Here is a 12,596-nt window from a genome sequence, read left to right on the forward strand (position 1 = left end):
TATTCAGAACAAGGCTTTTAATGGACGAATTACCATATAGAAGAATTTATAAGAACCTGACCAAGTGTGGTGGCTCATGCCTGTAACCCCAGCACTTTAGGAGGCTGAGGTGGGTGGATCACTTGATGTCACAAGTTTCAGACCAGTCTGGCCAACATAGTGAAACCCCATCTCTACCAAAATATACAAAAATTAGTCAGGTATGGTGGTGCGTGCCTGCAGTCTCAGTTACTGGGGAGGCTGAGGTGGGATAATTGCTTGAACCTGGGAGGTAGAGTGAGCCAAGACTGTACCACTGAACTCCAGCCTGGAGTGAGACTCCAGACAGACTCTGTGAAAAAAAAAAAAAAAAAAGGTGACTGGGGAAAGAAAGAACTTGAACCATCTCATCCTGCTCATCATTTCCATCACCCTTGGGAAGACCCCCACACTGCCTGTCTGGAAGCAGGAAGAACACTGAATTGGGCTTGTCTGTTGTGTCCTATTACATGGTGATGTTATCAGAGGGCAGAAGACTTCTGTGCTCTCAATATCGCCTGCAACAAAATACTTCGTTGTTCTCATTCCCCCCTGGTCAATGATTTCTAAAGCTATAATGATGATGAAGCTCATGATTAGAGGTGCCACAGGACAGGCCTAACGTGACTCTGGGAACGTCTGATAATGATGCACTCAGGCAGGTTCTGTCAATGACTAACAATAGTAACATTCTAGTTTCATGCTCATTTCTCCAAAACATTTAAACACTAGTCTTAAATTTTATCTTTAGACATGTTTGTCAGATAACATGTTCCTTCCTTGGTGGAGGAACCTGATTCACAAAGAGGCTATTGGTGGCCTGCCAAAGATCACACTGCATGACACGGTGGCAGATCTGGCACTGGCACCCAGGGCTCTGATTCCTCGAGCACTTGCATTACAGGAACTAGCAACCCCTGGGCCCAAAGGTCCCCTTTTGGATCCTATGAGTAAGTTCAGAAGTGGCACCCGCAGGGGGCAAAAGCACTAGTGTCCTCTCAGAGGTGACTGGCACACCACTGGGGGCTGACTTGGATGTCAGTGTGACAAGGTGTAGGAAGCATTCACACAACCCGGAAACTGCATCATTCTAATTCAGTGAGATGCGTCGCTTCACATTAAACAGGCTTTTAGAGAACACACATGGCTGTATACTAACCTGGCGATGTCCACTCAGAGTATTTCTGTAATACTGAAATCACTTCCGCACCATATTTTTCCAGTTTGTCTTCAGTAACACCATCAATTTGAAGCAAAACCTCAGGATCAGAAGATAAAGATTCTGTGCAGAGGCATAAAATTAGGAATTTAAATTATCACCCATAGAAAACCCACTGAATTCATGCTCATTCACGCATTCAGCACATGTCTGCTAAGTGCCAACTAACTGCAGGGTACTGGGAACACAGGCCAATTTTGTAAAAGGCAAAGTTAGCACCTCAGAGGCAGCAGACGGGCGCAGAGGGCAGGAACCCACCATCCAATTCCAGCGGCACAGGCCAGGGCAGAGCAAGGGCAAGAGCCAGGGCAGGAGGAGGCTGAGGGTGGGACCTGTGCCATGTGTGCAGAGTGGAGCAGACTTGCTCTTGCCCACTATTCCCATGGCCAATACTCATCTAACTGAGACTGGCATGCCCTGTCTTTACTGAGAAGGCTCCATTTCTATTTCTAGCTCCAGCCTCTTCTCTGCACTCCAGACTTGTACACCCCACCCTAGATGGCATAACCAAATTGTTACTTCCTCCAGCACAAACTTTTCTTCCTCCACTCTTCCCCACGTGGGGTGAGGCAATAAGCAGCCAGCTGAGTCCTCTGCATAGAGATTGCATATCAGTCTTGCAGCTAGACAAGCCTGTCATTTAAAGGTCACCCTGGCTGCTGTATAAGAAATTGACTGTAAAGGAAACAGTAGAATCCAGGAAACAGTAGAATCCAGGTGGAAGCCATTGCAGGAGCGAGTGAGGATGGAGTGAACTGGAGTGCAGTAGTGGAGACACAGTGAAGCAAGGTTTGGGTGAGTTTTGGAGGCTGGCTCTGGAGGACTGACTGATGCACTGGCTCTGGGTAGCGAGGGAGTAATCATTCCTATGGATCTGAGCTGAGCAAAGGGGAGATTTCGAATCCTTTCCCATCTGTGATTTTCACATCATTCCCATGTTTAGAGGAAAAGCAACAGACTGTGGACAGAACAGAAGGTTTATGAAGGGTGTTTAATGGAAGATAAAGTGGGAGAGGCAGGAAGAAATGTAGACCCTTGATAAAATGTATACTTTATCTGGGCAGCTGCTGTAGTTTTACTAGTTTTTGAAAGATTAAAATGTACATCACATTCACAGCTGGAGGTAACGAGGACAGTTAAGAAACTACACTAATAGCCTAGAAATAACATACCAGAAAATACCATATTTCATCAATGCCAAGATACACACCTTTTCACAATTTAGCATTCCTGAGGTCAAGTTGTGTCTTAGAACTGCTGATGGCTAAATGGCAGCTGCCTTACGGTTGTTACTGCTCACGCTTGTGAGAACTTAGTCACAGCTATTAGTAATACTGTCAGCATGTCAACAAAGTCACTGCACTGTTTGTACCTCACATATTGAGTCTAACTGCCATGACATGTCTTCAAAAAGACTATACTGTGATGGCGGGCGCGGTGACTCAAGCCTGTAATCCCAGCACTTTGGGAGGCCGAGATGGGTGGATCACGAGGTCAGGAGTTCGAGACCATCCTGGCTAACATGGTGAAACCCCATCTCTACTAAAAAATACAAAAAAGCTAGCCGGGCGAGGTGGCGGGCGCCTGTAGTCCCAGCTACTCGGGAGGCTGAGGCAGGAGAATGGCGTAAACCTGGGAGGCGGAACTTGCAATGAGCTGAGATCCGGCCACTGCACTCCAGCCCAGGCGACAGAGCGAGACTCTGTCTCAAAAGAAAAAAAAAAAAAAAAAAAAAAGACTGTACTGTGATTAGCATTAAAAAAGTGATTGTGAATGCAGAAAAATTCTGAAACAGAGTAGCAAGGAACACATTTGGCATTAAGAAAAGCACTATCTGGCTGAGCGCGGTAGCTCACACCTGTAATCCCAATACTTTGGGAGGCTGAGACAGGGCGGATTGCTTCAGCCCAAGAGCATGAGACCAGCCTGGGTAACAGTGAGGCCGTGTCTTTTCAAAAAAATGAAAAAGCTAGCCACGCATGGTGGTACATGCCTGTAGTTCCAGCTACTCAGAAAGCTGGGGTAAGGGGGATCACTTGAGCCCAGGAGGTCTAGGCTGCAGTGAGCCGTGTTCAACCACTGCACCCAGAATAAGATCTTATCTCCAAAAAAAAAAAAAAAAAAACCAAGCAGTATTTGTCTCTGAGGACACATGCCCACAATTCCACAGTTTCTTGCAAGTACAACCAAGTGCTTTACATGACCTAAGAAAGAAGACACCTAAAGTAGATGAGGCAGCATTACATCTTTGTTACTGAGAGATGTACAACCTTCTGTTGACACCTTCTGGTATCATCAAGAAACCACCACCTTCAAAACAGAACTGATAACAGAGGTTTCAATTAAATCCTGGGGAAAATAGTGGAACACTCTGGAAATGCCTTATGGCTAATGAGAATGTTAGTGATGACACAGGGAAAAACAAAGACATGGACAACTCAGTTAAAAAGTGACTCAGAAGAGTCAGGCTTTGAATGTGAACTTTTATAGGTACCTAGAGTAATTTGATTATATGTATTTTTCATATAGGCACAGAGCTGTGGATAATAAAAATCAATGTCTAAATCAGTAAAAAACAGTTCTTTCAATAAAAGCACTGTGTCATAGTTTAATTAGCAGAATTTTTTCTTCCTTAACAGTCCATAAAGTAACAGTATCTTAATATAGCTGGCATCTTAGAGTCAGTGAAATATTGTAATGATCGATTATGGTAGAATAGGGAATGAAGAAGAGAGAAGGTGATGATTATGAGATTTTATGAAGAAGAACATGGAAAGTAATATAGCCCAGTTGGTCAACTATATGAAGACGTTGTTTTCCAGGAACTCTACTACTGAAATTCTGGGTTGGGCTATCTGCCCATGGAAATAACTCAGACCAGTAAGTATTTATTAACTAAAGACATAGCAGTGTGCTAGATCCAGATGCAAAGAAGCATAAAACACAATCTCTTCACTGCAGATTTTTTTTTTTTTTTTGAGATGGAGTCTCGCTCTGTCGCCCAGGCTGGAGTGCAGTGGCGTGATCTTGGCTCACTGCAACCTCCACCTCCTGGGTTCAAGCAATTTTCCTGCCTCAGGTTCCCAAGTAGCTGGGAGTACAAGTGTCTGCCACCACACCCAGCTAATTTTTGTATTCTTAGTAGAGAAGGGGTTTTACCATGTTGGCCAGGATAGTCTCTAACTCCTGACCTCAGGCAATCTGCGCACCTCAGCCTCCCAAAGTGTAGGTATTACAGGTGTGAGCTACGGCACCCAACCTATTACAATATTACAGTTGGTCATTACAATATTTCACTGACTCTAAGATGCCAACTATATTAAGATACCGTTATTTTATGGACTATTAAGGAAGAAAAAATTCTGCTAATTAAACTATGACACAGTGCTTTTTTGAAAGAATTGTTTTTTACTGATTTGGACATTGACTTTTATTATCCACAGCTCTGTGCCTATATGAAAAATACATATAATCAAAGTAAACGGTGGGCGCATGCCTGTTATGCCAGCTAATTGGGAGGTTGAGGCAGGAGAATCGCTTGAACCCAGGAGGTGGAGGATGAAGATATTTGTATATAATACAGCTAAACACTATAAGGCAGGCAAATAATCAGCACAAATAATGAAGTGATGTCTCGTTTTAGAAATTACAATAATCCGGCCGGACGCAGTGGCTCACGCCTGTAATCCCAGCACTTTGGGAGGCTGAGGTGGGTGGATCACCTGAGGTCGGGAGTTTGAGACTAGCCTGGCCAACATGGTGAAATCCTGCCTCTCGGGTTCAAGTGATTCTCCTGCGTCAGCCTCCCAAGTAGCTGGGATTACAGGCACCTGCCACTACGCCTGGCTGATTTTTTTGTATTTTTAGTAGAGACGGGTTTTGCCACGTTGGGCAGGCTGGTCTTGAACTCCTGACCTTGTGATCCACCTGCCTTGGCCTCCCAAAGTGCTGGGATTACAGGCATGAGCCACTGCATCTGGCCGGATCATTGTAATTTCCAAAACCAGACATCACTTCATTATTTGTGCTGATTATTTGCTTGCCTGATAGTGTTCAGCTGTGTTATGTACGAATATCTGCAACCTCCGCCTCCTGGGTTCAAGCTATTCTCCTGCCTCAACATCCCGAGTAGCTGGGATTACAGGCATGCGCCCACAATTTACTTTGATTATATGTATTTTTCATACAGGCACAGAGCAATAATTACAATTATACCATATATAACATATATAGGGTACCATTATACCATATATAACAAAGTACTGTATATATGTTAAAGAACATATTTTATCTTAAGAATGAGTTTAATATTCAACAGTCTTAGATGTCCTTAAAAAAAAAAAAAAGAATAAGTTTCAGCCGGGCGTGGTGGCTCACGCCTGTAATCCCAGCACTTTGGGAGGCTGAGGTGGGTGGATCACCTGAGGTTGGGAGTTCAAGACCAGCCTGACCAACATGGAGAAACCCCGTCTCCACTAAAAATACAAAATTAGCTGGGCATGGTGGCGTATGCCTGTAATCCCAGCTACTTGGGAGGCTGAGGCAGGAGAATCGCTTGAACCCGGGAGGCAGAGGTTGTGATGAGCTGAGATCGCGTCGAAACACCGTCTCAAAAACAAACAGAAAAAGAATAAATTTCAATTGTTTCTCTGAGATTTTAATCCAGAGATTAAATAAAAACAACTGAGGCCAGGCTCAGTGGCTCATGCCTATCTGTAATCCCAGCACTCTGGCAGGCTGAGGCGGAAGGATCGCTTGAAGCCAAGAGTTTGAGACCAGACTGGGCAACATGGTGAAACTCTGTCTCTACGAAAAAATACAAAAACTAACTGTGCATGCTGGTATGTACCTGTAGTCCCATCTACTTGGGAAGTTGAGGTGGGAGGATCACTTGAGCCCAGGAGGCTGAGGCTGCAGTGAGCCATGATCACACCACAGCACTCCAGCCCGGGTGACACAGCTAGATCCTGTCTCAAAACAAACAACCCCAAAAAGAAACAAACCACTGAGATATATTTATCACTTAAGGAGTTCCCTAGCAAGATTAACTTTCGGCCTATTAATCTGTGCCACGTAACAAAGGATACATGCGTACTCACCCGCAAGCTTCTTGAGAGTGACGGTATTAAAAATATTGAAGTAATGGACACCAAAAACTTTCCCCAGAGATTTGCAGACTTCTGTAAGTTCTCCAAGACATTTTTTAACCATCTCTTCCCTCTGAGATACTTTTGCTACTAATGCTTTTTGTTTTTTCACACTGCTGGAATTTTCTGTTTCCATAAAGTCTACCTTTTATGAGAGAGAAACAAATGACAGGAGTGGGTATATGTGCACTTGTACGCATACAGGGGCTTTATTTAATGCATAATTGCATTTTTGGGGGTAATTCTATTCTGTCATGCAGACAGTGAGCCCCCTGGGAACAGGGGCTGTGTATTCTCCATCTTCGTATCTCTACTGTCAAGCAAAGAATAGCCTCTTGATAAATGTTTCTTTAATGAATATATAAAAATGTAGTGACCTGATAACCCATTAAATTACTTTTGACATTACTTGGGTTGAATTTTAAGATCTCTTTCCAATTTAAGAAGAACAGAATATGTTCATATAGAACAGTACATATAAATTCAGTATCTATAAGCTTGGACAAAGACACTATACTTCACAGTAATATATTTTGGTTCAACTCATTGTGAGATAATAAAATAAACATGAAAAATACCATACCTTTAAATTGCCATTTAGTACAGTTTGGGCTTTATTTCCGAGCATCACATAAGCGATTGCCTGGTCATTGGCATTGATATATAAATCTTCATCCAAAATCTTGTCAAGTATCAGCTTTTTAAAAAGTCTTTCGGCATTGTGTCGTGAATAAGCAGATCCTTTTCCAAATATACCTGACTGGATTTTTGCACTCTTACTCCCTGAAAAGAAGGTACAGGAAGTAAGATGAATAAATGTAGGTATATCATCACCCTCAAATAGAAGAGGCTAAAAAGTCATTTATGGACAGGTTTGGATAGATGTAATAGATCACAAACCCCTGGCACAGACACTCATTTCTGTAAAATGAGAATATTTGAGTAGAACGCTAAAATTTCTATGGTTGTATGTATTTTTCCTTATCTTTTTACAATACACATGGACAAAAAACAGCAGCAAAATTATATTGGAGCAAATAAATCAAAGAAAGAGTTTACATAAACCGTAGTAGCTTTCTATCACTGTGCTATGTATTAGGGTAACTGTCCATTACTTATCTAGTCACAGTATTTTTTTTTTTTTTTTTTAGAGAGAGGTTCTCACTCTATTGTGGAGGCTGGAGTGCAGTGGTGCAATCATGGTTCACTGCAGTCTCAAACTCCTGGGCTCAAGTGGTCCTCCTGTCTCAGCCTCCTGACTAGCTGAGATAACGGGTGCAGTCCATCACACCCATTTATTTAAAAATTTTAAATATTTAAGTGCATCTAGTATTTATCAATTTTTTTAATTTTTGTAGGTACATAGTAGGTGTATATATTTGTGTAGTACATGAGATATTTTGATACAGGCATACAGCGTGAAAAAAGCACACCATGGAGAATGGGCCATCCATTCCCTCAAGTATTTATCCATTGAGTTGCAAACAATCCAATGACACTCTTTATGTTCTTTTATAATATTTAATTTTTTTGGCAGAGACGAGGGTCTCACTATGTTGTTCAGGCTGCTCTCTGTAACTCCTGGCCTCAAGCAATCCTCCCACCCTGGTTTCTCAAACTATTGGGATTACAGGCATGAGCCACCGCACCTGGCTACAAAAAATTTTTTACAGTTTTATAAGTACTATCCCTGGTCCTGTTATCAAAACTGCTACTAGTTGATAATCCAAGTATTTAAGTCTATTCTTTTTGTCACCCTCACTAATGAAGCCTATTCAAATTCTCAAAGAAAAGCACAACACCCTGTAAGGTGCTCAAGGGGAGAGATGAAGACAGGAATATGAACACACACCTCCCTCTTTTACCAGCCGAGAGCCACAGTTGGCTGGATCCTTTGTTTCATTCACAAGCTGCTGTAACTGCTAATGTCTTCATTATAAACACAATTTTATTGTAACAATCTACTTAAGAGACCTTGTGACATTTATAATAATCAGAATTAATGGTTATTATGTAAAACTTTAGCTCTGTTTTTAAAGAGTTCCAAATAATTATATTATTGTCAATTTCAAATGGCTTCTGGCCATATATCCTGAATTATTCAAATTTTTCTTTAAGTAATGTATGTCCCTGAAAGGTCACATTACAGAAACAGGACTACTGTTCTGCTAATGAAAGGCTGAGTGGCATGGACCAACCTTACTGCTAAGGACAACTAAGAAAGCTGGCTGAAATACAATTTTTTTTTTTTTTGAGTCAGGGTCTTGCTCTGTTGCCCAGGCTGGGGTACAGTGGTGGGATCACAGCTCACTGCCACCTCAATCTCATGGGCGCAGGTGATCCTCCCACCTCAGCCTCTGGAGTAGCTGGCACTACAGGTGCGTGCCACCATGCCTGACTAATTTTTGTATTTTTGACAGAGACAGGGTTTCGCCAGGTTGCTCAGGCTGATCTTGAACTCCTGGGCTCAAGCAATACACTTGTCTTGGCCTCCCAAAGTGCTGGAATTACAGACATGGGCCACTGTACCCAGCCAGAAAGGTTTATAATTAAAAGCAATATTCCCCTGACTCATCCTTCCCTTCCCCAAGGGAATCACTTTTTAAACAGTTTTTTTTTTCAGCTCTTCAGGTGGTTACTAACACACAGAAGGACCTGAAATCTTGCCTTCTGTCCAATAGCCTGACATTTATCTATTGCTCTTGCCCCTTTACTATGAAAGATGAGGATTTATCTCATTCATACCACCCCCACTTTGTTTCATTCTTCTCTGAATTTTGCTAGTTATATGACACTATTGGGTCATGTACTAATTATGTTTCTAACTTGAGACAGAACTTCTGACCACTACCCCTCCCCACAATGTGAGATGTTATTAGTACCCAAGCCTTCCCTGTATATGCCGTCTTTTATTTTTAGTGATTGTACTTTTACTTTTACATCATCAATATTAACATTTACATCTGTTCTGTCCTGCAACCACGTTTAGGTCTATATGTAGATTTCAATCGTTGTTTACATGATGACAAGTTTCCTTCCCTAATTGGAACAATGTCATGACTCTTATGGAACCAAAAGGAGAATGTTTATCACATCCATGTCAAATGGATTTTTTTTGTACATTTTACTAATTCTTCAAAGTCATGTTACAATTTTTTTTTTTGAAATGGAGTCTCGCTCTGTCGCCCAGGCTGGAGTGCAGCGGTGCGATCTCAGCTCACTGCAACCTCCGCCTCCCAGATTCAAGCGATTCTCCTGCCTCGGCCTCCTGCGTAGCTGGGATTACAGGTGCACACCATCAGTCCCGGCTAATTTTTGTATTTTTTTGTAGAGATGAGGTTTTGCCATGTTGGCCAGGCTGGTCTGGAAATCCTGACCTCAAGTGAAACACCCACCTTGGCCTCCCAAAGTGCTGGGATTACAGGCACGAGCCACTGCACCTGGCCACAACGTCCTTTGTTTTATATTTGATCTTGCTCTCTTGTATAATGTTTTCCCTAGAGTTTCTAAGGGCCTCTCTCGTTTTTTGTTTTTTTGTTGTTGTTGTTGAGAAGTAACATTTGCATTCTTCACTGTTACCAATAAAACCATTCCTTTCTTACTCTCTCTGTATGTTGGGTGGGTCCTGTTCCTCCTGATTTTTTTTTTTTTTTTGAGATGGAGTTTCACTCTTGTTGCCCAGGCTGGAGTACAATGGCGCAATCTTGGCTTACCACAACCTCCACCTTCTGGGTTCAAGCAATTCTCCTGCCTCAGCCTCACGACTAGCTGGATTTCTGGCACGTGCCACCACACCCAACTTATTTTGTATTTTTAGTAGAGACGGAGTTTTTCCATGTTGGTCAGGCTGGTCTTGAACTCCTGACCTCATGATTTGCCCGCCTCAGCCTCCCAAAGTGCTGGGATTACAGGCGTGAGCCACCATGCGCAGCCTCCTCCTGACTTTTGTTAGTCTGCATGGATTGCTTACTGGCCCTGCTGCCTGACTGTGACGATGGACCCGTGGGTGGGTTCTTCACTGGACCCGTGGGTGGGTTCCACTGCTTATCAAATCATGATGTGCGCTTACTTTCTTTGCCTGCTGGTCTCCAGGATTGCTGATATTAAGCTGATGTCAGTCTGGTTTGGGTTCCTGTTTTCTTTCCAGAGCTTTCAGGATTGTCTCTGAAGGGGTCCAGAATATGCCACTGTGGCATAAAAATTATTTTGAGCAGAAGGCATCTGAAATCTCTTATCTGCCAAAAAGCAGGGCCTCCCAAAAGAACTTAGTTGTCATAAATTCCCTCCCTTCGAAAAATCAGGGAAGGCTGACCCTTTTAAACAGAGATAAGACTTCACACCACACTTAAACAGACATTGTCATAAAAACCTTGTATCTCCCATCTGGTCTCCTAACAGTCCATCTGTCTTTCTTTCCTAACAGTCATTTGTTTTTCTGTTAAGTGCCCCCCTCCTCCTCCCCTTCCTCTATTAAGATGGTATATAAGCCCCACATTCTAACTGCCCCTTTGAACCACATTTTTCTGTGAACTCCTATCCACACATGACTAAATCTGACTTTTCCCTTGCTAATCTGTCTTTTGTTGGTTTAATTTGCAGGCCCCATCAGTGAATCTAAGAAGGGTTGAGGAAAAGGTTTTCCTCTTTGACATGTCTTTAACTCTTAGTATTCTCAAATCTCACGGCCATACGTCTTATTTTTTTTTTTTAACAGGCATCCTATTTGGCATTCAGTGAACATTTTAATCCAAAACTTTTATCTCTTCCACTCTAGGAATTTTTCCTATATCATTGGTTTGATAATTCCCTTTATTTTCTATTTCCAAAATTTTTGTCAGATTTTACATCTGCTGAGGATTAATCCTTTCCATGCTTTCTCTATTTTCCATACATCATTTTGATCAGTTTCTAAATTTTCTTGACTTTATTTTCCAACCTCTCCACTAAATTTACTTTGTCAATCATTTAAAATTGACAGCTCTTTCTCATTTTTGTTTCTTTTCCATTATTCAATTATTATCTCTTTATTTTAAAAAATCTTTAAGACGATACTAAGGAGTCTTCTCTCCCCTCTCTCCCAAACTACTATATTCAATGATCTCTATTACCCAGGGTCAAATATTCTATTTATTTGGTCTTCCTCTTTACTGTCCATTTCTTTCTTTCTTTTTTTTTTTTTTGAGATGGAGTCTTGCTCTGTGCCCAGGCTGGAGTGCAGTGGCTGGATCTCAGCTCACTGCAAGCTCCGCCTCCCGGGTTTCTTTCTTTTTTTTTTGAGACGGAGTCTCACTCAGTCGCCCAGGTTGGAGTGCAGTGGCGCGATCCCGGCTCACTGCAAGCTCCGCCTCCCGGGTTCACGCCATTCTCCTGCCTCAGCCTCCCAAGTAGCTGGACTACAAGCGCTCGCTGCCACGCCCGGCTAATTTTTTTGCATTTTTAGTAGAGACAGGGTTTCACCGTGTTAGCCAGGATGGTCTCGATCTCCTGACCTTGTGATCCGCCCGTCTCGGCCTCCCAAAGTGCTGGGATTACAGGCTTGAGCCACCGCGCCCGGCCTCGGGTTTCTTTCTTTTTTTGAGATGGAGTCTCACTGTCACCAGGCTGGAGTGCAGTGGCACTACCTTGGCTCACTGCAATCTCCATCTCCTAGGTTCAAGGAATTCTCTTGCCTCAGTCTCCCGAGTAGCTGGGACTACAGGTGTGCGCCACCATGCCCAGCTAATTTTTGTGTTTTTAGTAGAGACGAGGCTTCACCATGTTAGCGAGGATGGTCTCAATCTCTTGACCTCGTGATCCGCTCGCCTTGGCCTCCCAAAGTGCTGGGATTACAGGCATGATCCACTGAGCTCGGCCTTTACTGTTCATTTCTAAGTAAATTTCAGGGACTAGGTGAAACTTTTTAGGTGGGTTTCTTCTGTTATTTTCTATCTAGATTTATTTCCTCCCAAATTCCTTCCCTGAATGGGGATATTTAATTGTCAGGTTTGCTTTAGGGTAAGTAGGTGGGACCAGACTTTAGGTAGGCCAGGAAGTTCCCAAAGGCCACTTAGGGGCTCTGACCCCTAATTCAGCTGCCCTTCTACTCTTTAGGCAATCACTTCATTTACTGTTGTTCTTGAGTCAATTCCAGGCATTCTATGCAGTTCTTTTGTGGGCACATTTTCTAATTTTCTTTTTTTTTTTGAGACGGAGTCTTGCTCTGTCGCCCAAGC

At 42.7% G+C, this 12,596-nt stretch overlaps 1 protein-coding gene across 2 annotated transcripts in view; it reads right to left on the minus strand.

The window, feature by feature from the left end:
- BLM (BLM RecQ like helicase) overlaps window positions 1-12,596 on the minus strand; it is a 109,364-nt gene that overhangs the window by 5,406 nt on the left and 91,362 nt on the right. For both annotated transcript variants that reach the window (XM_033188981.1, XM_033188982.1), the window contains 3 exons: window positions 6,968-7,167; window positions 6,337-6,529; window positions 1,178-1,300 (listed from right to left, as the gene is read on the minus strand). In XM_033188981.1, the coding sequence (XP_033044872.1) occupies window positions 1,178-1,300; window positions 6,337-6,529; window positions 6,968-7,167 (516 nt within the window). The remainder of the gene's footprint in view (window positions 1-1,177; window positions 1,301-6,336; window positions 6,530-6,967; window positions 7,168-12,596) is intronic.

Source organism: Trachypithecus francoisi, unplaced genomic scaffold (genome assembly GCF_009764315.1).
Source record: "Trachypithecus francoisi isolate TF-2019V2 unplaced genomic scaffold, Tfra_2.0 Lachesis_group3, whole genome shotgun sequence".
Taxonomy (NCBI): Eukaryota; Metazoa; Chordata; class Mammalia; order Primates; family Cercopithecidae; genus Trachypithecus; species Trachypithecus francoisi.